At 38.0% G+C, this 24,818-nt stretch overlaps 1 protein-coding gene across 1 annotated transcript in view; it reads right to left on the bottom strand.

Annotated features, from left to right (window-relative positions):
- The window catches only part of MYRFL (myelin regulatory factor like), a 39,860-nt gene that overhangs the window by 265 nt on the left and 14,777 nt on the right, over nucleotides 1-24,818 (bottom strand). Inside the window, exons 9-26 of the mRNA XM_075149821.1 lie at nucleotides 24,252-24,362; nucleotides 23,585-23,675; nucleotides 20,534-20,734; nucleotides 20,016-20,124; nucleotides 19,436-19,545; nucleotides 15,800-15,963; nucleotides 15,142-15,205; nucleotides 13,943-14,028; nucleotides 13,093-13,164; nucleotides 12,927-12,973; nucleotides 12,642-12,810; nucleotides 12,031-12,040; nucleotides 11,120-11,148; nucleotides 8,033-8,052; nucleotides 5,164-5,251; nucleotides 4,866-4,940; nucleotides 2,697-2,805; nucleotides 93-167 (exon numbers count right to left, since the gene is read on the bottom strand). Of these exons, the coding sequence (XP_075005922.1) occupies nucleotides 93-167; nucleotides 2,697-2,805; nucleotides 4,866-4,940; nucleotides 5,164-5,251; nucleotides 8,033-8,052; nucleotides 11,120-11,148; nucleotides 12,031-12,040; nucleotides 12,642-12,810; nucleotides 12,927-12,973; nucleotides 13,093-13,164; nucleotides 13,943-14,028; nucleotides 15,142-15,205; nucleotides 15,800-15,963; nucleotides 19,436-19,545; nucleotides 20,016-20,124; nucleotides 20,534-20,734; nucleotides 23,585-23,675; nucleotides 24,252-24,362 (1,630 nt within the window). The remainder of the gene's footprint in view (nucleotides 1-92; nucleotides 168-2,696; nucleotides 2,806-4,865; nucleotides 4,941-5,163; nucleotides 5,252-8,032; nucleotides 8,053-11,119; nucleotides 11,149-12,030; nucleotides 12,041-12,641; nucleotides 12,811-12,926; nucleotides 12,974-13,092; nucleotides 13,165-13,942; nucleotides 14,029-15,141; nucleotides 15,206-15,799; nucleotides 15,964-19,435; nucleotides 19,546-20,015; nucleotides 20,125-20,533; nucleotides 20,735-23,584; nucleotides 23,676-24,251; nucleotides 24,363-24,818) is intronic.

Below are 24,818 nucleotides of genomic sequence, written 5' to 3'. Positions count from 1 at the left end.
TGCAGAAGAAAAATAAAGGAGATTCATATAGGATCTTCTCTCAGTTCAAATGCTCTTTGTCTTTTGCTGTGTTGCCATTTGAAAAGGCTTACCGGTGCAGCTACACGGAAATAGTATGCGCTGTCATACAATTTAGCTACAGGAAGAGCCCAAATATGTTGACGACCCTAGATGATAAATGAGAGAGAGAGAGATTAGATAACCTTATTTCACATTAAATTGGAGAAAAGGTTACATTTTCTGGAAACATTTCACTGACAAATGCAGTGCTAAGTAATTATGATAACAAGACTTGATAGCTATAGTCAGAGTATTTAAAGACGAAGTGCTGACTTTAAACCTTGCAAATGTAGGTTTGCTTTGATCAGCTCTGCGCAGGAACTGACAGACGTCAGGCTCCCAGTGACACTCAGCTGGCTTTAAATAACTGAACTCCCTCTCTAGTTTTCCAAGCAAATCCCACAATAAATAGGGACTGTTCCTGATGTGCCAGGTAGCCCAAGAGCTTTAGGGTGTAATAGTAGCAAATGGCAATTCTGTTGATTTTGAAACAGCAACTTTAGTAGTCCTCAGAAGGCAGTGAAAGTTCCTCTATATATTCTAAAGATATGAGAAGCATCTCACTCAGTATTTCAAAAACAGACGCAGGCAAGATTTCATGCTATTTTTGATTGCAGTGTCCTGCCAGGTACAAATGAAATAATATATTTTGTATCTGAAATGTTTATGCTACATGGAATAAAATAAAATTCAATTCTCACCTCTTTTTAACCTAATGATCCATAGTAACTTTTATTTCATCAGTTTCTAGCGTCTCAACTCCTTCATCTTTCCCTCCTCCCTTTACTTTCTGACACATTCTCTCTGTTGGAGATGATATGTTCGCATGATACAACTTATGTGAGACTGCTGAGTCCAAATGATTGCTGTCCTGCCCTTTGGCAGGGAATAAGCCTTACAGTCCCTAGGAAAATCTTGGGAAAAAACCTCTTCAACTAGGCAGCATTTCTATTTTGAGTCATATCAAACCTGAATGCTCACTGCTGCTGGAGGCTAGTTAGCGTTAGTCTTTTGATGTGGATTTCAGGCTGAGACAGGAAATGTCTTTGACCAGTTTTGGCAGTAAGCTTCACAGATTGCGAAACTCTCTGTGTCTGACTTAATTTCAATTCTGTTGGAATTACAGCAGACAGGTCAAAACTTGGACAATTTTGGCTTTCTGATGGCTTTGCAGCAGTTGCAGAGAAGCCTGTAACTTTTTGCAAAGACATTTGAAAAGTTGATCAGAAAGTCAGCTTAAGGGTGGGGGTATCCCAACTGCTCTATTTGACAAACCACCAAAAAAGTAATTTAAAATCAATTAAGAACATATCATGTATGGCACAATTTCTCCTACAATGTGTTCAGAAATGCTACTATCCTTGCTTCTGCCTTTCCTACTGTTTTAGCCTTTATTACTTTAGAATAAACATTTCCAGGCAATATGGACAAATCAAGGCCTTGAAAGAGTCTTCTATTTCCAGCTAATTTGAAGGGAGTTTAAGGCCTTCATCAATTTACTGGAGATGATCAAAGTTTGCAAGATCAGGTCTCTAAATATTTCTTTACTGGGAAAAGCTAATATGGTTTAACAGCTTTTATTCCCATTGAGGCAATCCAGAGAACAACATGTAAATAACTCTTGCTTTTACAATTAAGAACTTTCCCTAGAGAGATTTATTGGTAAACTCCCGTTCACACAGAAATAAAGGGAAATACTACCATTGTTTCCAGTGAATTCAAGACTTAAAAACTGGAACTCACTACCCACAAAAAAATTATAGAAACAGTAGAGTAGATGAGAGGAGTCTCTCCTAAGGCCCTGCGTGAAAAGTACTCCTATTTCTTAAGTATCTCTGGAGATATATAGAGTTACAGTGGTGAGTTAGGCTGAAGTAGACTCAAAACTGCCCTTGTAGAGAGTCACTAGATAGATTTTTATAAAATTCAGCAGAAAACTGACCCCTACAAAAAGGTTGCATCTCATTATGGTCATGCCACAGCCAGCTATGACTGGCAGACTCAAAGTACCATTTGGATTTCTACTACCTTAATCAAGATCAGAATTTTGCAGCCATTAATTTTATAAGTCAGGTTCTAATAGACTATTTCTTTTTTCCATAAACACACTATTAACAAGGCCAAGGTGACTAGATGGCATGAGCTATCCTCCTTTCCACACTCTGGAACTGAAGATCTTCATGGTCTCTTTTCTCTCTTTATTCGTTCATTACTAACAGTGGTGTATAAGGCTGTTCAGCAGAACTAGGTATTATAACAAGTTTTTTCCGCCTTCCGTATCTCCCTCTACTCCAGAATCCATCCACACAACGTTGCTTGAATCAAGGGCGTCATTCGAGGGATCATGACATCTTACTTATGAGACTCGGATGCTTTTATGAAAAGCAGAGCTAATAGAAGGGAACACCATTCTGGAAAGTAAGGGGAGGTTAAAGCTAATCATAAATTATTTCAGCATTGTATGGCTTCAACCACCAAAACTATCAGAAAAATGAACACTTTTTTCCTACATAAAGCTCAATTTTATTTTCAGTTTTGCACAGTATCTTTACGGCGAGAGATGAAAAAAGAGCCATGTGCTGGGCAGTGTATAAAAATGAACCTCACAAGCCAGAGTATTGCTGCAAAAATCTTACCTGTGTAGTTTCTAGGAAATCCTTCCCACTGCTTTGGCTTGAAGAATAATGGGAGCAATAATTTCCAAATGTGACTTTGCAGAGAAATATAATTAATGGTTCTGTGGTGCTTCAAGAAACAGAGAAAAATAAGGATCTATCCGATTGCTCTTAAATAGAAGAATCATATATATAAATACAAAATACATACAAGGCAAAAAAATCCTAAGAATTGAATTGTGGAGAAATAAAGCAGAGGAGTTTACTTCACTGGTTGGTATGAAGGAGATAAACCTAAGCCACCAACCTCTAATCTTGTCCCATTCCCTCCCACGAATGGAGGGCATTTGGAAACCTGGGTGATCTTTACAGTTGTTAAGATAAATCTAGAAATGTACACTAAACTTCCTCAAACCTCAAGCATATTCATACCAGAAGCTATTGTATATGACTTCTTATACAAATTAATGGTCATGACATGCTTGAGTTGCATGGTTTACATCATGCATAGGCATAACATACCTTTGCCAGAGCGTACCTGGGCATCTAAACACAACATCAATTTTATGGAAGCCAAACCCATAATAAGACTTAAAGCAGGGACCTATATAAATAACTCCCATTTGCTACTGTACACATGCAAATATAACACTACAAAGAAGTTAAAATATCCCAGACTTTGTCTGGGAAAGCAGTGGTAAATAGAATTTCATTCAGAATTCTTCAACAGCAGAGACCCCATGGTCATATCTTCTCCAAACTATCTCTAGAGAGAGAGTTTCCAGCAGTTCCTAGCTTACCGGATGGCTTTTCTGAGAAGAGTATAAACAAACAAAAATGCCTTGGAGATCCAAAGGAACTCAGATATGGCAATGGCTAGCAGAAAAAATGAAAGCAGAAGGTGGGGAAAAGGTGACATCAGTATTTATGGTTTATGCTCTGGGGAACAATGAAGCACCCCCAGCAAAATGTCCTTTCACAACCTTAACGAGGTATTTAAGAAACATCCATTTTAAAGCATATAATTCATATATGGCAGATTCCCTGTCCTACACAGGCTGTCAGCAATAATGTGTGTTGTTTCAGTTGATTTTATTCAGCAGGCATAAAAGTTTTCCAAATTTTTGAAGTAGTTATAGTGTCTTACAATATTTGGACACAGCAATAATCCAAATATGCTTGCATTTTCTTAAGCATTTTGGGTTTTGTTAAGTTTGCAGCTTTGTTTAGTGAAAGTTTATAGCAAAGGTATGTATTGAAAATCTCCCTCCCCCAAACCACAAACCAATATCCAAAATAAATTCAGCACCTGCTACAGTGAAACTCTGAGTGTGATGTATTAATCCCTACATGGGAGGGTCACATTATTAGTTTATAATGGCACACACTTAAAAGACCGATTTTCAGTTGCTGTAGAAAACAAGCAGGCATTTCAGGAGTACTGTTATATTTTCTCTTATCGGAAAAAGGCAATGTTTACAAGGATAGTATTCAAGATCAAAAGACTGGACCTAAAGACCACAACTTCACCGAGCCCTTTCTTGGAGAGACTGGAGTCATGAAGTGTCATCAAGCAGAGTGTTTGGCAGCTGTTCTGGCTATCGCTGGCCCTTCTCAGAGAAGAACCCCAAAAGAAAGAACTTGTTACTTCTGGGAGAACACAATGGAGCTAGACTTTTATTTGACAAGAAAATATCTGCTGAGAGGAATAAATTTGCTGCTTATTCCCGCTGTAATTCACAATTTTATGCATTACCAGAGGTTCCGGCACAAAAGTACCCTTTTACAGTGCTTGGTCAAAAAAGGTGTTCTCTGGAGTTATATATATATGTGTTCCTAATAATATTTCTCTACACCAAAAAACCTCAAATGCCTAGTCTACAAGCCACAATCCTGCTAATATATGCATACATGTCTGCTCAAATGATTATTAAACTGAACCTTAAAACTACTGGGTTTTAGTATCTGCATTAATGGGTGAAATTGTCATTGGGCTGAGAGCGGTATTGGGCCTATGCTACAGCAAAGGATCTACCCAAAGGTCTACATTAAGAACTTAGTTGTGCATAGATTTGTCCCACTCCTCTGAATAGGGACAAATTAGTGTCGCGATAGAAATCAGGCAAGAATTACTATAAAAAAAATGAACCACTGTCTTGTTATGTATGTATTACCTTTAATTGTACTTACTTTATTTCCAGTGAGATTTCTACATCCATGGGTGTATATTTGTTAACAGGAATAACATAGCTGTAATTTCCAGACCTGAAAAAGGTGGCATTAATGCACATAAGATTTTGAGATAGATAGTATCTTTGCAAAAACATGGAAATTGCATTTAAATTTAAGAAAGAAAAAATATGAAAAGGTTGAAAAAACTCCTGCACACTAGAGGAAACAACTGTGAGAAGAAGCCAGCCAAGTAGCCATGCCACATTAATGGTATTCTATTCCACCGTAATAAAGTATAATAAAACAATTTACCTACCTGCACTGTAGATTTCTACTACAATAATGATTGTCAATGCTTTGCTGAGTTTCCAAAATCTGTATGGAACTGATTGTTGTATCAATCCCTAAAAATATTAATAATAATGTTTTCTTCTTTATTATTTCAGAAATCTTAGATAAAAGCATAATAAAATTGCAGTTAATACAGTGGCATCTACTCCCTTGCTTGCCACTACAGGAGTTGCTACAGGTCTAAATCAGGGCTCAGTAAAAAGCCTTTTGTTGATTATCTTCATTATACCATTACAGGCAATAGAAGATCCTTGTTCGATTTACAAGGACAAATATCCTGGGCAGGCACCTAATATTGTAACATTTTATTTTGGGCAGACATTGAAGGCTATTTTGATGGTAGTTCAAGTAGGATACAAATGTGCCAATGTTCATTTTGATGTACTAGAAGCCACGCTCATGCAAATAACCATTAATTTGAAAAACATTATCTTTGCTGAGAGAAACAATTTGGAATGCAACAAAACTTGTTTCTAATCCCATGTGCAGGAAAACTACTTAACTCTAACGAATATTACAATTTCTTCATAAAACACGGCTTTGAACTTGCAAGAACTTAGAGTTTTGTAATATTCTACATATACAAACATCACGAAATATGAAATATCAAAATATGCTCAGCTAACCAAAAATATATATGCACTTTGATCCTAAGTAAACTGTGGCAATAGGAACAACTGAAAACAGTGGTAGCAGGATATTACATTGGTATCTTCCGAACACTTACATCCTGAACTTGGAGGAAGTTTACAGTCTGAGGAATGGGAATATGGAATAAAAACTCTACAAAAAATTGTATTTTAGAATTAGCCCAACATCCTATGTATAAACAGATGTATATACATTGTATTTATGCACATGTAAAATATGTTTCAGGGCAGCACGCAATGCAGTAAGATAACTAGACACCAGTAATTGAAAAACCAGTTTCTGGGGAAAAAAACAACTTCAAACCATAGCTTGATTACCAGGAAAGATGAGGAAAGTAACTGGTTACCAGAGTGATTATGTCCCTAGCCAGGCTAGATTAATTTCCCCCATTTGCCACAGGCTTCCTGTGATACCTTGGGCCAGCACCTCTGTGCCATGCAGATGTTCTCTAAGGTGGCCAGTTATGGTGAGATGAAGAATGTAGCCACGATGGCGTGGCTCTTCCCTGAGGCAGATTAACCCTGTGGAGAGTTAGGCAGCAAGAATCATGTGCTAACGCAGCAGCACAGCTGCTGCTTTCACAGCTGGCCTAGCAATCACTGTACTGAGCTGCATCCTGAAAAACTTACTTCTTCTGGATACATCTACAGTATCCAATCAGTGCAGGCCTATAGTTAGGACCTGTAGCATCTCAGATCTGTAAACCAGCCCACTTCAGTCTGAACTGTGGAGGGCCCTCAAACATAAGGGGCCGAACGGGTTTAAACCCCCTGAGTGGACCTAGGCTCACACTGCCAATGGTTTGGGGAAGGCCCAGGTGTGGAGGGAGTGTGTGAGCCATCAGCAGACAGCTAGACTCCAGCTTTTGCCTACGGCGTCAAGCTGCTGATTTTAAGTCTTGCAACATGGTGCAGAAAGCAAAGGAAGACCTGGTTCAGGAGGCCCAAGCCTGCTCTTTACATCGCACTGTGAACACTGGTTTTGTGTTTCTGTTCCTCCTACTTCGCAAAGAAACTTAATGATTATAGGCTGACCTGTGCTCTCATTATAAAATATCTGTGTGGTAGTATATACTTAACTGTCAGCATGCAAATATCCACACGTATGCTTAAGTGACAGAGGGAAATTGAGCGTGTTAGTCTCAAAGAGCTAGCACAGATGAACATTTCCCTATGACACAGCATCTCATTACAACATGTATCATAGTAATGCCACAGAGGCTCTTTTCTGAGGTGTGTAGCCATGTCAAAAATCAGAAGGGGAATGATTTTTCCCAGATCATCCCACAGGGACATACCCGGGCAACAAGCAGAACCTGTGTTCTATTCCTCACATGGCCCGGGGTAGCAACCTGCTTTAAGTGCATGCCAGTGTATAGACGTTTTATCATCCAAATATTGCCTAATCTTTAATCGAACATTTATAAAAACCCAAACCTTATAACAGAGCATCCACATAAACAGAAAAGACAAGGCATAATCCTGCTCATATTGAATGAATGTCAGAGCATGCCATTATAACATACATAATCAGCAGATATTCATCTTCACAGAAGAGAATCAGTATTTTCAGCCCAGACTGGCTCTGACAGCAGTACGCAGTCACTAAAAGGGAAGCGTGAAATCAAATGTCCTGTGTTGAAGAACTTCATTTCGTCTCCACTGCATCTCCACTGATGCAGGCAGCATCAGGATCCTAAGCTAGAGATGGCCCCTTTCAGTAGCTGATGTTTTTAATCCATTAGGTCAACTGGGCCAAACCCCAAACACTTCCTTTACACTGTATCGTGCATTTTCTGCGCACAAATACCACACTCATATGCTTAAGCATTTTGCTGTATAAGGGTTAGCAGTGTTGAGCACCTTACAAGATTTCAGCCCCTGTCAAGGAAAATATCACTTGTCATTTTACTGCACCTGAAGCGAAGTCTAAGAACTCTCTAGAGAGGGCAGCCAGAACATCTATAAAAATCTAATGAAGATGTAAGAATAAATTGCAATGACAAGAAAATTATAGTGAATCACAGGTATTTAATAGATTCCTAAGTACTAATTCTCTATAATGACCAGTTATAAATGAAACTTCTCTAAATTCCAGCAGCAGAATTCCAAGCCTAAAGGTAGCTCTTCAAAGCTATACAACTATACATTTCAACAGTTTTTTTAAAAAAATATGGGACTTACAGTCATTTCCAAGATCAGGTCTTCCATTAGATTTTTTAACTGGATCTCGTTCAGGTAACATGTTACTTTTGTTTCCTGTGAAAGGTTGTATGTACAAATGTCCCCAAGTTAGCCTTGCACAGTTGTAACAGCAAAATATGAATACAACACCAGAAGATGTTTTGTTAATTATCTGTTGGATAAAGGCATGCATAACCAACAAGAGAAACCTTGAAAATACAAAGCACTTCTATTCAGAAGAAGATATATACAGTCAAAAGAAGTTTGTAGATAACAAGAAGCAAGCTTTTGAAATACCACAGGATATCTAAAACATTTCAAAAAATAGCCTAATAGAAAAGATTTCATCCCACACACAGAATATCACCAATTGTTATAATAGAGAGGCAAAGTGAAAGTCAGCATCTAGTCAGGCACTTCAGCACAAATCTGATCATAAAGCCACATCTTTCTATGAATAATGAAAGCCACATCTTTCTATGAATAAATAGGCATCTGCCACAAAAACATAGGCCAGGGGAATAACTTAGCTTTTTGAATGCGAGTTGTAAGACACTGAGGACCGACCCAAGTGAGACACTACTTCAGAGAGAGAAGGATGAGTCACCAAATTAAAGAAACTAATACACAGCTCTAACAACATGATCACCATGATCACTGATGTTATCTCTGTAATTTCAAACACTGAAGTAGGCTGGGAAATATAAGCTGATTTTTTTTTTTTTACTCTATTCATTTTCTCTTTAAAAGATCTTCAAAAGATCTTTTGAATAATCATCATATTGTACAACGTGGGGAAGGCAAAAGGCCCTTCAAGCCCATGCAAAATGGTTTAAAGCTATTCCTGTGCTTTTACACTAATTGCCAGCCAAGAATCTGTCCAGAGACATGTTACCAATAAACTGGCACTGAGAAATGTTGATCTTGCCTAAACTAACATGCTTCATCAAATACCATTTCATCTGGGAAAAGAACGAACCATGTATTTCTAGAATACCAAAATGCTCCATTCCCATATTTTCCAAAGGAAACATTCTGATTTCAAAATGATTGTTTAGAACAGAAGTCACTGCTTCATTGTATAAAAATTTATTTTACAAAAGGAAAGATCATAATGCTTTATTTCACTGAGATTGAAACAAGAAAGTTGGATTGACCTTACTATTTTATTATTCATTCCAAATTTTCGTTTGCATTTCAGTATTGGGAAATACGAAAATTCAGACTTTCCTCATGCTAGTAGGTGACTGAGAGCGTGGAACAACATTAACAACTAGAATCTGAGGACCCAGAAGCAATGTAATACAAGAGCATCTCTGGGATTTCCACCATTTTTGTGTTTTGATATGAACCTGTGATACTGCTGCTAGTTATTCCTCAAATCCATTTTCTATTTACTTGCTCATCATACAGATTTGCCAGGTCTGCCAACTTAAGTGGTAACTGTTGCATTTAGTAGTCATCTGCTGTCCCATTTCTTTACACTCTGATCTGCTGCCACACACCTAGAAAAATGGCTACTGAAAACGTGCAATTAGTTATACATGTACTTGAGGCAGATCTAAAAAAGACCTACTCATTCTCTCATTCTTCCTTTTAATTTACAAACTAGTTGTCACATCTTCCTTTCACTTTCTTCTGTTTTCTCTTAATAGTCTAGATACATTAGCAATGCATTAAACGTTCCCTGCCTTTTTACATTTTCATTAACAGAGAACTATTCTGTAGGAAAACCTGTACCCCCTGGTGAAGGTAAAAGATTGCTCACTGAAAGAAAGATGTTCTCCCTGTAGATACAATACTTCAGCTATGCAAGTGTTGGCAGGAATATTTATTACATACTCTGAATTACTAAACATTGAATACTGTTATTCTTTGACAGATGATGGAAGAAAGCATTAAGTGGGTATCAGAAATTTGTGTAAGAACTAGGATGAACACAGATTTACTTCACTAAGATTTCAACTATTTAAACTGAGTCAGTAACCAGCATAGAAAATTATTTTTACTTGGTTTTTTACTCTTCATAAAATTATTATTTCATTGTCCTTTAAGCTGATGCAATCCAAATGAAATGTAGAAAGCAGAACGCTGTTATTTGGAGCTCAAGTCGCCAATTAAGAACACCAGGAACCACCAAAAAATACTGTAGCAGCCGTCAATAAATTGTGGTAAACTTCCACTCTGTCACATATGGTAACTCCCAGGGCTTTCTCAAAGGCCCATGTGGGGTGTGAAGATCCAATTCAATAACAAATATAAAAGTACAGGCATGACCAGAATGTAATGAGGACAACCATCATCTTCAGATAAGATTCAGATAAACTCATCCAATAAATTCGGTATTCTTTTTTTTTCCTCAAGCACTTTCTGGTTTTAATTCAGATGAGTTGTAATATTCTATAAGCAGTATGGAAAAAACCTGCTGATGATTTCTTGTGGTAGTACTTTGCTATGAATCAGTTAACTACCATCTGAAGACAAGAAATGAACATACATGAAGTTGACCAAAATCCAGCAGGAGCCCTCACCAAGCTTCTATGGTGAGGGGAGAGACACCAGGGAGAAACAACAGTCTAAGAGAAAGTACGGAGAGCCCCTAGTTACCAGTGACACTTAACGCAATGAGAACTAATGGCATGGAAGCAGAGAGCAGAAAAGGCCCAGATGCTGAAGAGTATTCACGCTCCTCCTTTCCACTGAAACCAATAGGAGTTCAAAAGTCTAAATTCTTCAGAGAAACCAGTTCTTAAAACAAATAAAGTATGAGGAAAAAGGCCACATTAAGCTAGACTACATAAAGATGTGCTGAATTCTTGTTTAATAAATTTTCTCTTGCTTATGAATGCTTTTGTTTCTACCTCAACACTCCTAACAGCCTTCTCCTTAACTCATCTGGGAGGAATGAGGATCTACACTGGATGCACTCAGTAGTAGCCTGCATCCACAGAATTCAGGTATCACATGGTGGAACAATAAAAGGTCTGTTAAATATGAACTCCTAAATTAGCATTTAATTCAACTGTAATGTCAAATAGTTTTATCTTTCCATGAATCAGACTAATCAGCTGATTCTAAAATATCCACTGTTTATCTTGATTATTCCCCATATTTAACTCTTAGCTTTTTGTTCTGAAAACATTTTCCTTTTCATTTATCTTGGCTACAGCTACATTAAGCAGCTTGTTGGTTTTCCTTCTGTTTGGATTTCATATTGACATTGTTACCTTCCGTCTGGGGATACATTCAGCTTCATTAAACTTGAGCAGATCTGAAATCTTTCAGTAGCTTGTGTACTGTGCTGCTTTTTCACTCTTGGATCCACACTTAATGCTATTTGGAGCATAAGACCTTGAGAAGGTAATGCTTTGTGTTTATTCTTATCTTCTCTTTCCACCTAATATCAAAAGCAGCCAGCTGGGGATAGAAGGTTTTCATTTTTCATTTTCATCCATCTACAGTTCCCTCATTTGTAAATGAGATTAATGTCTTTTTAATTAATCAACACTCTTTCAGGCTTCAGAGCAATACAAATCACTTAGGTATGACCTCTTGAAAGCACTGTATTGAGCTATATCTGCCACAGGGCTTACTGCAGCACTAATCACAAGAATCACAAGGACCACTTACGTGCAGCTTGTCTGCAGACAACAGCACTTTGCAGTATAAAGAACGGCCAGCGGGTGAATCCCACTGAAACAGTTTGCGTGGTAAGAGTGTCACAGCAATTGGCAATGCCTGCCCCGGTACACATTTGTACTTCAGAGGCTGAACTGCATTCCTCCCCGATTTCACCTCCACTTGTCAATGGTGGTTGGTGCAAGAATTGTTCCCAAGGCCAAGAAAGGAAGAGTATGAATGCTGGGTTTAGTAATACTAACACTTGCTGCTAGGCACTGACAATGCTAAGGTCTGGGAAAGAGGAATACAGAGTCCAACAACTTGTACAAACCTTTATGTATAAAATCTTGCTCATAAACGTTATAAAAGTTGTAAACAATACACCTACTCACATACTACACACATAATATCTGGCAGACAATATCTGAAAGAGAATTTGTTCCAGTAAAAGTAATTTATTTCATAGAGCTCTGCCTTTAAATAACATTTCTCTACTCAAATACCCTGCCTGAATGAGCAGAGTTTTAATTCTCTTTTATGTTTTCTGGCAATTAAACTTCTGTCTCTGCCCACAGAAAAGATGTAGTATCACCACACTGTGACACCATTAAGTGTTTTGAGTTTTTTTACATCTGTTAATTCACCCTCCACTACCCCCAATCAACTCCTGGCCAACTGTAGCCAAAGGTTAATTAAAAGGATTAATGACTTTCTGGTTCACATGAAATCATTTACCACGAAGAAGACCAGGAAGAACAATGAGACCTGACAAAACATCTTACGACCCAGAACTCTTAAAGGTAACCAGGCCAGATTTTTCAAAAACATATTGGCTGCAGTGATGATTAGTTATATCAGGATTTTTTAAATCCTCTGGACTAGGCACTTTTGTTGGAAGCTAACTACGTTTAAAGAGTCTTGCCCCCTCCCCCACACTCTTCATATAGTGTTTATTCAAATGGTAAATAATAGAAATTAATGTTTCAACTTACGTTTTTCCTTTGCATTGCTTTTCTCATAACTTAGATATTTGACTTTTTGTTGATGAATTGGACAACAATAGACCTTGTCACAAGGCAAAATGTCACAGAAATTCACTTCAGGGATCCTGCTGATGGCTTGCGTGCTCTGAGAAATCGTGCTTTCCCCCTGCAAGGCTAAAGAAAAAAAAAAAGACATAATTCTTACTAGTGCTGTGTGTCTATTAGCATTTTATAGTAGCACAGAAATTGAAAGCCTGTTACGTGTATGCAGACCAGCAGAGATACAGTACCTGCTGTAGTGGTAGAGGGAGAGGGTACAACAGAACTTGAGGTACTGCTGATGAAGAAAAAGAAAAACAATTCATTAAGAAATGGACATCAGAGTTGTAGACCAAAACAGATTGGTCCACAATCTATTACTAATTCTAATTCACTAACACTAATTCAACTACTTGCCTGTAAATCTGATGTTTTTCAAAACGTCTGTCATGAACGCTAAGTAAATATAGGGTCGATATTGTCAAAGCACTGTAGAAAGAGAATTATTCTGTAGATTTACATCCATCTCTTATGTAACATAACATGAATAATACCTTGGCATCACCGTGTCCAAATGTAGTAATGTAAGAGTTAACTATCTGATCATTTCCCCTTTAGTGGGAAAAATTTCAACTGAATATAATGGGTTTTAGGTCAGATACTTGTATACAGCTAAATTCAACACAAAATATGGTCAGTTTTCCATTGTAAATAAAATGACAACACCAGTTCAAAGTACTCGGTTCACAGAGAGATTGTAAGCCACAGGTTTTGGGACTGGAAACAGAAAATGGCAATCTCAAAAGTCCAGAGCATACTTTCCTTTCCACAAGTCCAATGTCACAAGTTAAACTTTCAGAGTCACAGGACGGCCCACCGCATTGGGAACAAGTCCAGCTTCATTTCACACAACAGAATCACTCTGTACATCAGAAATTGTACTTAGGCACAGAATGATTGCATAAAACATGCAGAGTCTCACGAGTCCAGCTTCGGACCTGTAGCACGAGCCAGCGAGATACATTCAAGGTGCACCATACATTGTGACATGGACAGAGATTAGCGTGTGCACCACATGAGTATCTCACTTTTCTAAAATGATTTCAACTTTACAATATTACCAGGTATATTCACTGTTAATTGTAATACACTGTGTTCTTTGAGTAGGAAGGGTGAGAAGAAGAAAAAAATTGCAATCTTCTTTCTGATGAGATAAGTAGAAAGGGGAAGGGAAAAACAAGTCAACTTGTTGATAATTAATTGTTACCATAGTGCCATAATAGCAATCAAAGCTATTATAGTCACCCGGAAGATCTTCATGGAGCAAGACTCTTTCCTCTTTGACAAACAAACCTAGAAAAAAAAAATGTTTGATTAATTTAAGTGGCACATAACTAGATTAAAAAATACTACACTAGTCTGACTTTAAGTTAACCTTATTTCTTTCAGAGGAATTGTACAAGTCAACCTTAGATAGGGGTCAATGTCTAGAGAAAAACTTAAGTAATGAAAGGCTCCCTAAAACTGTGAGTGCACTGCACACTGTTGATAGTCTGGGGACACAAACATTACACAGGAAGAAAGGGTGCCATTTTTCATACTCTTGAAGTATTTCAAAATCAAATGAAGAACTCAGTAAGCAGTGGCCAGAACTAAAAGATGAGCAGCTTTTAGTATATGCTCAGACCATGTTAAATCTGGTGTAAATACAGAAGAAAGGCACTTTACAAACAAGTAGGATGATCTCAGATGATGGAGCATTTGATTATCATTATGGAATAAAGAACATTTGACCTATTATTTTCTCTTGCTCTTTGGTACTGGCAAAAGCAAGGTAGGCAAATGAGCATTGGTTCATCTTAGAGAACAGGACTTAGCAGCCTAGGAAGACTGTCTTGAAAAAGGTCAATATATATTCCCTAACTCATTCAATCCCCGTGAAAAGGGGTCTCTTTCTATACCAACATATGGGCAAGAGGAAGTCATTTAGCAATAGCAACGACATCCTATCCAGGTCTTAACCACCTGAAAGACAGCATTATCCAGTACAAAACAGGAGATGCTAACTGCAAATCACAGTGAAAGACTCATCCAAGGAAGAAAGCTGAGGAAGAATTATCACTGTGCAGACTTCCAAACCGAAACGAGCATTTCTGTGTAAGGCTGCACTGCACCATGTGAGCGCACCTACAGGCTCAGCAATTCTCTTCTGATGAGGTCTCCTCCTTCACACCATCACACAGCATGGATCTACTCTCACACACACAATGTGTAGGCAAGAAGTGGAAGCGTCTCACATGTATTTTCTATCTCAGTACAGATAGTTTTTAAGATTCTAGCATGACACTAAATAATTCTGGCTAAGGAATTTGATTCTATATTTAGAAACATGAAAGCTTTCATCAATATTTCAGCACTTACAAAAACTCTCTCATAGGCTTATTTCATATATTTAATTTCACTCACCTTGCTGGATTTTAGCAGGACTGATTTTTTTGATGACAAAAGACTAGTAGCTCGACTATACCTGCTAGAGACAAAAATCTCTTTAACATTCAAATGCTTCAGCAACTAATAAATGAAAAAAGAGACATTTTCAATAGGGTGTTAATGTCATTTGCTTTTGCAATTTTAACATTTAAAAAGAGAAAGGCAAAAGTGTCATCAGATTCATTTTCAAGAACAAAGGCCTCCAGTTAACTCATTCAGGTGAATGCTATTAAATGCTACATTTGATTTCAAAGAAAACTTGGGGAAATGGTTTAGAAATAGAAAATGCTCATCACTTCCACTAAAGCACTAATGAAGATTCTTTCTTGCAGAAGAAGCTCTGCAGATTTCTCTTAGCAGCAATTTCCAAGCTCCAGGGCTGTAACTGGACATAATCTACTCTTGCTTTATGCAAAGGAAGCAATCACAAAAATGACTGCAATTTAACAGCCATTCCAAATATTAATTTTGTCAGTGAGTTAAAAAATATGAGGAATTTGCATTTTTTGCCCAACTTAAATGCTGGAAATGAGCTGAACTCCACTGTCAAGCAAAATTGGTTTTCACTTCTACCACAGAGACCACTTTACCAATTTCTGTGACAACTATCAGAGAACATTCCAGACAGAGGTACCTGACTTTGCTCTCTTCACTGACTGTTGACTTTAAACTGCTCATCCGTTTCAGCCTGGCCAGTTTCCTATTCCACTGTTCCAATTCTTCTATTCTGACTTCAAGATTGTTGGTTAGTTTACAAAGCTGCTTTACAGCACCAACATTCTCCATAAAGATCTGATCCTGAGAAGCAAAACAATGACAAAATTAGATACAGTATATTCAATCAGATGTAACAAGCAGTAATGAGTACAGAATTCACCTATGTAAGGACACATTGAATATTTAAAATGCAAACACAAGTTATCTCTACTGTAAATGGGATGAACTTATGACTATAAAACCCTTTTGCTAGATTGTAAAAATTGCTTATGTTCAGTTTGTAGTAAATTGAAAATGAGGACTTTCCGAAAAATTTGAAGAAGCTGAAGGGCTTTGTAGACCAAGAATTTAAACTGTATTTTACCTTCATACTGTGTTTAATTTTAAACTTTAACACTGTCACAACAGGCATCTCCTATTTGATTTGTAGTGCTGCAGCTGAACATAGATTTCCCTTAGCAAAATGTATATCCAACCATCTACCTACAGGATTGACTAACCTGGCTCAGACAAGCCAGAGTTTCCATCCATGTTGTACACATAATGTGAATCACACAGGAATCAGCGAGACAGGGAAAGATCCAAACCAAAGGTCAAGCTGTGATGGCATAATATTTTGTTCTCCCCTTCAATCTCTCCAGCCTCTTACAGGAGTCCTGTAAGTTCTAATACCATGATCAGCTCCGCAACTTACACAGTTCAGACACCCTCTATTTACTCCTTAATATTTTACCCAGGAAAAGCCTTCTATTCTTCTACCCCCTGCTTATCATCTAGGTATCAATCTGCTGCTGGAGAAGCCCTCAGGACAACCATCCAGGTAATAAGTATTTTACCCATTTCTGAGCCAAAAATGGTTACTGATCCACTGCAGGAGCATGGTAACAGCATACTTTCTTTGCTGTGTTTGAAAGAACGGCTTTCTCATACTAATGTACAACCAGACTGATACCATTAAACCCTGGATGAAGCTATTACTGCAGTTAATGTTGCTAAGTGTTCCAGTCTAGTCAAGTCATGCAGAAGTAAGGCAAAAGCAGAGTTTTGCCTTTCACGTTGTAAATGCCACATACACCTTTCTTTTGAAGGTAACTGCATTCCACAAAAACAGACAGTATTTTGTATAAACAAAACCAGATCACAGGTATCGGTGGTAAGTTGCAAACTTCTCTACTGCCAGAAGACCAACAGCCTGTTTAACTAAAAAGTAACTTCAGAATAACCTTATGTGCCTAGAACTGTGAAATCATTTATATGGTCACTTGTCCTCATATCAATGATATGTAGCAGCTGTCCTTTCCATTCTCTTCAAATCATGCGTGAATCTCTTCTAGATGACTTCAACTAGCTGAGAAAATGGCTCATCTGGCAAAATGAAGGAATACTTTCTTCGGGAAAAAAGGACTGATTAGAGTTTTACTGCCTCACTGATGAAAAAGTACTGAGGACAGTGCGATTGAGAAGAAAGATTCTTGTCCCAAAATAGCAAATTTCCACGTGGTTGAGACATTTCTCTAGAAAGTAGCAGAGCCTGGTTCAAATGTGTAATGCAATCAATTAATTTTACAGAGTTCAACAGCTCCAAACAGGTAACTGACAAAGAAACACAACCAAACCGGCTAACATCCTGTTAATCTGGAACTAAACTTGGAATGTGAGATAACAAAGTTCAAGGCCTCACCAACTGCCTAACTGAAAGCAAAGATATGAAGCAATGTCCATTTACTACTTAAGGTGCTGAGCTATTCTGGAGTTGGGAGCTCCGGACATCTAAAGCAGATGTTCCACCTGGACATCAGATGTTCCAAATCTCTGAATTCAATATACATCTTAAACTATTAGACACAGATCTCTCCTGCCCCTGTCACCCCAAAGGTCACAGAGTTGACATTCATGTGCTCTGCCACAGGTGTTAGGAGAAAGAGGAGAAAGCCCAGATTTACCTAACTGTATTAAAACAATGCCAAAGTGTTTGTGAAGTGATCCCAGACCTAGCCAAGTAGTCAAGAAAATGCTAAGCAGCAAATAAGCCATTGCTGTAACAACTCATTCCTGCTTGGGCCACATCCAAGAATCACGCCCTGCTTTCTCCGTTAGCTAGGTCACATCCCTGGAAGACATCCTGGCAAGTGTTGTCCAGAGACCCAAGCTACAGAGGAGAAAGGGAACATGATGGGTACAGATGGTATTTTGTGTGATATTTCAGCAGAGAGTTATAAATCCAAAGCTCAATTGTCCAATCTAAAGTTTTGTCAGAAAAAAACTGACTACCCCAAAGCAGTTTCGTGGGGGCTCAAAAATGCAAATGATGCTGCAGCTGTCACACAATGTAACAGGAAGGGCTGACAGGCAAAATGAACCTAGTGTCGCTATCTAACACCACTGTTCTTCCGTGAGCATCTAGAAATCAGCTACAGGCTGGAACCCTGATCAAATACAGCAAATTTTCTAAAAGTCTCCTTTTCAACAGTATCTCTAGAAAGTGCTCTTTCCACAACTTTATTTAAAGTGTCTAATTCATGATTCCTTTATATGGAACACTGCCTAGCAGATTTAACCTATGAATTTAACGTATTTGTAGCCTATCAAAAGAAGACAAGTGAAATGCAGTATTTTTTATAGATATTTTCTCCAAGTTTGGTGGTGTAAACTTGTGTTTTCTACAGAATAATGAAAGAACGCATGATTATAATGAATACAGGATCGTGTTCATGACATCATCCAGACAAGTCAAGGTTACCAATCTGTAAAACCTCCCTCTTCCCATTATCAGCTGTAAGCGGGAAAAAGCTGGGAAGCAGTCCTTGACCTGCAGTGAACCAGTGCACAACAGAGGGGCCACGCTAAGCAATGTTGTGGCCAAGCATTGTCTGCAGTCATGTGTGACTGGACTCTGTGACTGACAGTCCTGTGCAGTCCTATTTCTACAGGAAAAGTAAGGGAAGAGAGCACAGGACAATAGACAAAGGCACTGTTTCCAATCTATGAGCATGGTAATTACTTTGTGTGGTATAAACATTTTATAGTACATGATTTTGCAGCAATAGTAATGATTTCAGATGGCCAAAAATACCTTGCCACAGAGCACACTGAGTTAGCATTTGTATTTGATATGAAATGATTACACCAAGGTTAGAGTAAGGATGTTTTTATCTAACAAATAGAATGCCATCATTGCTTAATTCACTTCTGGAACACTTAATTAATTTAAACACTTAAACACAAAAGAATGTTTTGGAGTCCCACTTGTTGGACCAATGCTATGAAATTGCTATCCACCTTTATTCAGCAAAGTTAGTTTCCTCTTCTCTTTTATTGTACGTTTATTTATTATTATAACGAAATTTTAATGTAAATACTTTTTGTCATTAAAAGATTCAGCCATTTACTAACACCTGGTGGTTCAGTTTTTCTCAATGATTTGCCAAACACTATTTTTGTAAATACATGTGGAGGCCTAATGCTTTGTATAAAGCATAGCGTGTGTTTATAGCTCCATATACAAAAGGAACAGTCTAAATACACACCTCCACTTTCTCTCTCAAGCCCATACCTTGTCAACCATGAGGAAGTTTTCTATTTTTTCTCCATCATTACAAGAAACATCTCCAACTTCTCTAACAGCTTGAGGTAAAAGCTCCTTCACTTCCTGGGCTATTATTCCTGTTCACAAGATAAGATAAACTAAAGTCAGGAAACACAGTGGCATACTGTTAACCTGCTTGTGTGCTTTGAGTTGACCATTCTAAAAGCTACAGGTAGGACCAAACATGATCTACAATTTATCTGTGGTAGGAAAATCCAGGATTTCACTTCTTTTTTTCCCATTCCACAGAAAACAAATAGAAACCTTTAGAATTCCCATTTCTCTGCAATAAGAACAAAATTGTTTCTACTTCATTTTCATTAAACCTCTGGAAGAATAACCTCCTATCTTTAAAAATTGAAACAGAAGTGGGAAAAGTACCAGAAATACTTAATTTTGGTTTTTTTATATCACAAGAGAAACACAGAAAAGTGTGCAATTGTAGTATCCTAAGAAATGAGGATGAAATAGCAGGGTGTTAAAAGGAACTATGGCACAATGAAGCAGTGGAAGTTAATGAAAAATGGGAACAGAGCTGACTGAATACCTGTTTCATGGGTATTTTTTATTCCCATAATAGATGAAAATTCAGGCTTGTAGTCATACTCCACCAGCCTCATTTGTGTTATTCTTCTCAACTGCTCATTTGTATCGACCTAGTTGGACAAATACCAAGATTCATATGTTGAAACATTAAGGATAGTCATGGCATCTAGGACTTCAGTGAGAGAGCCACAAGCCTGACATGGGCACTTGGCCAATCTTTGCATCGAAAAATATGGACAATCTTCCCATTCCCCATTAGCAGAGTGCTATTTGTGTTTGTATTGCCAGTTACCCTTCCGTCTGACAACTCCCATTTACACAGATATCCCCAGCTTCTATGGTCAGCCTCTTCCAAAGTCCATAGGCGATGGCTGTACAGAGCACAGCGGTACACCCGATTTCTTTAGGCCAGCATTTCAGCACACCCAGGATAAAGAAGCTGCTTCATATGTCAGAACAATGATCCACACATGTGTTGTGCTGCAAACACAAATGCCCTAAATACTCCACAGCCCTCACCTCCCGGATATTCTGTTTTGCTCGGCTGTCAGATGGGTGCATGACTCTGCCCATAACTTTTGCATTTCCGCAGACAACCAGTGCTTCATCTGGTGCATCTGTGTTAATTCCTACTCGACCATGATAGACTATTGTCTCTGGAACATGTCCTCGCTGCCACAGTACATCGCTGTCATTCTCAAACTGTCCTGGGTTAGATGCCTGGAAGAAAAAAATTGTGTTTAAAGAGATAGTATAGCATAGATGTACTATTGCTTATTCCATCAGGAATTCAGGGAAAATGAAATGCCAGATCTTTAAAATTTAAATTGTATTCAAGAGCTTTTCTAACACACGAACAGGAAAAAACAGAGTGGAGTCACTTCTAAGTAAGTGTTTCTACTCATACAGCATTGGCCTCATTGCTTTTTCCCTTGAATTCTACTTTATTATCATCTTAAGCTAAATTATCAATGTCCAAAACTTTCCAAATTTTAACTTTGACATTATGCCACATAACCATTTATTTACCAGCAAATTTTAGCTGAGGCTGGAAATCAGAAAAGAGCAAACAAGGCAGAGATTAAACACATGTGGTTCATAAAATCCTCTGTAATGTTTAAAATTAACTCGTATTAGTAATTTCCTGTCAAGGAAACAGGGTCTTTCAAAGAACACCATAAAAACAAGGTAGTGTGCATAATTAGAAAAGGCATTTGATTTCAGTAATTTATTTTATTATTTTTTTTTTTTTTAACTTTGAATTCAGGCTTTAAAATTTGAGTTCTGACAAGAGTATGATCACTATAAAAAGTTCACACTCATTTAAAGAAGCCAGGCTTCCACAAGGCTTTGCCATCTACAAGGCACGGTGCTGTGCACTTATCACCGTTTGCCACAATTAGAGCATGATCTGATATGCCTGATAACCACTACTCAGCCGGTAGTTTTCTTACGTTGTGTTTGAGTGTATAAAGGGCCAGAACATGAGCTGCTTTCTCTCGCAGTGCATTTGCACAGCTTTGCCACTTTACGGTAGCCAGTGGATGGTTCACTGTACCCTGCCACTGAAGCCCCGTCAGACATCTGGAAAATTACTTTTTTTTCTTTCCAGCTTTTCTGTTGATATTTTCACCAGTTCAAATCACAGCCTTCTTTTTTCTTTGTCTGGAATAGTGGCCAAGTTTGCAAAATCTCATTCCCTGGATTCCTATTAAAAAACTGTCTCGCACACATCGAAGGAGCTCTCTTCATTGAAATTTCAAAAGAATCTAACATTAAAAATAGTAGAAAAATGTATTTCTAAATCTTACATAAAAATACATATCTTATAAGGTAACAATAATCCCAAGGATGAGTCAAATGTGAAAATTCAACAGCTTTCCCAAATTAGTAAAAAGATGATATTTGTAACACTGCTACATGCAGAAAGAGAAATTCAGACGAAAGCAGTATTGTGGAAATTAATGGACAAAAACCGAAAAGAACTAAATATGCAGGCATGATACAAACACAATGCTTCAGTGTCCTGAAATAAAAGAACCCACAGCAATGGTCAGGATGATAAAAATTCTCAGCAGAGCAGAAAACTACTGAACTCCAAACACTGCTTTCAAAGCCCTTTCACAGCTCCACCCAGAAAGGAGCTCTCGGCCACATGGCCCTCCAAAAACCTAACTGTTACTGCAGGAAGAGGCTTTATGGCACAAGAGGACACAAAGTGATGGCCCAGATGAAAAAGGAGTCAGGACTGAAACTGTCTGAAAGCCCTCATCTTCCTTTGGAAAACCCTGTGCAACACCACACATACTAGGGATTTGCACTTTTACTCTCTCCAAACCCGAATGCTAAACCAGGCTGTAACCATAATCCTAAACAGATTATGTGCCACCAAAAAGGACCCAAACAATGGCCTACAAAAAATGATGCCAGCACTGAAAGCTTTTGATAGCCCTCACCTTTCTTTAGGAGACCCTTCCCAGCCCCACTTAACACACTAGAGCTCTCGGTCTTATTTGACTCTAAAACAAAATGCCGAGCCCATTCCTCACCATAAGCCAAGGACTAGAAAGACTCCAGGCAAACAAGAAGCAGCTCCTCGATTGGCCCACACGAAAAAATTCACTGGACTGCAATCTTCCAGAGGCCCTCACCATCCTTTGCAGCCCCACCACCTATGCAGCACCCCCACAGCACCTATGCACTTCCTGTCTTTCTAAGCCCTAAACATAATCTTCACCCTAGAAATAGCCATAACGCTAGACTATGCCCAGTTCAGATGTTAACCACCAGCTATTGGTCAGACGAAAAAGGGACCGGGACTGAAAGCTTTTGGCAGCCCTCACCTTCTCTTGGTAGTCCCCTTGCAACCCCGCTCATGCTGGGGCTCCGCGCTTTCTCTCTCTCCTAACCCTAACCCTCCACAGCTCCTGTTACAATAGAGCTCTAGGTTTTTTCTCTCTTCCAAGCCTAACTCTAACTGTAGGCTAAAGCTGAGTACTAAAAGAAAAATTTTATGTGGATCAGAGGACTGAAAAGTAATGGTCATGAGGAAGAGAGACCAATTCTTCCTTTTTCTATTTTGAAACCTATATTACAACCACCAAATTAAGACCTGGGACACTCTGGAAACACACTGGAAAGGGGCAGCTATGAGTCTTAATCTTCCTAGAGCTGCTGGACCTTCTTTCCTTACATTTTTTTTCATTCTCATCCTCCTTTGAAAATCAAACATCTAGCCAATGAAAGCATTTACCAAATTCCTGGCAAGTGCAGGAAGTTGTTTCACCTCAAAGAAAAAACTATCTGGAAAAATCAACGTATTTTGTATTGGAATTCACAACAAGATTTCTTTTTAAATTCCTCTATAGCTTTATTTTTAACATTTTAAAATCCCGATAAATAAAAGATAATCACATACTCATACAATATGCAACTGTAATTTTTTTTCCTCAATCTTTTTGATTCAACGGTAATTTTTATGCCCAAGAATACCCCCTCATAGTCTCCTGTGAACATCAAAACAGTTTTGTAAATATTTTTCACATGAAAGCAATATAAATTTCTACTCACCCTCACAATGATCTTTTCAGAGACATTTGCAGACAGTAGGTAGAATTGGTCCTGAGAGACAGCATACAATCCAACTACCAGCATGAAGTATCTAATTTGAAATTGATTTAATCAAGATAATAATTGAAGTAATGTCTTTTCACAGAAAAAAATAAAATGTTTTAAATGCAACTGCTATTACTGATACATAAAAAGATAGCCAGAACATTTTTTTAAATATATATGTTACAATATGAAAGAAAAAATATTTCCTTCACTCTCAAGTAATATGCTCTTTCAAGCCCCACAATCACTGAAAATGAACAAAGATTACAGTAATTTTGACAAATTTAAGTAATGAAGACTCAAAGATGAAGACCCTTCCTTCCCCAGAAGAAAAGTATCATTATTTGGTTTTTTGACTGCCTGATTTTGTCAGCCAACATTCTGGCTGCGATTTCCTGAAACAATCTCTAACCATGAGGATGAAATATTTTCTTTTATTCTCACATCATTCTGTGACTCTAGAAGAGAGGCCTTTAAGCAGATACCAAGTATCACAGAATTTGAAATTTAAAAAACCACAGGATTTGGCAACACTGAGATTTTTCACAAACATCAGCTCCATTCTAAAGTAGACCTTCTCTTTTCCACTTCACACACACAGGCCAACTAGCTACAGCAATACCTCTGGTCAGGATTAGGTTTCCCCTTTTTTCTCATATTATTTGCTGTTGTCTCACTGAAATGCAACCTTCCCAGTGTCACTTTAGTTATCTGGTCTCCTGGCAGATCAACTCTAAAATAGAAAAGGAAACAAGATCAGGGAAATAAGCATTTGGAGATCTACCTGGCTCAAGCCAGATTTCCTCAAACTCATTAAAACAGTTTTGAGAAAAACTGACAAACAAAAAAACAGAGAAACCCCAGTAAAAATGCGTTAATCCTGGTTTATAAAAATGCATTAAAAACAGTGACTATGTCAAGGAGATAAACAAACAGGATAAAGCATCAGCAGTGGGAAACTGTTCTTAGCAATAGGAGTCTTGTGTTTCTTGGTCTGTTTGTACAGAGTCTTGAAAATAATAAAACTGCATGTGTTCCATAGGATGGGTATTTGTTACTTGCCAAGGGTAACATTGCTTATTATTGGATCTGAATGTCCACATTAAAATAAATAAATTTTACTGCTTGTCCCTTTTTTCACCTGCACCTAATTTTTATGTCTGGAAGTATAAAATATAGGCCTATGTCT

This window comes from Calonectris borealis, chromosome 1 (assembly GCF_964195595.1).
Source record: "Calonectris borealis chromosome 1, bCalBor7.hap1.2, whole genome shotgun sequence".
Classification (NCBI taxonomy): Eukaryota; Metazoa; Chordata; class Aves; order Procellariiformes; family Procellariidae; genus Calonectris; species Calonectris borealis.
This window is presented reverse-complemented; position numbering and strand designations above follow the sequence as displayed.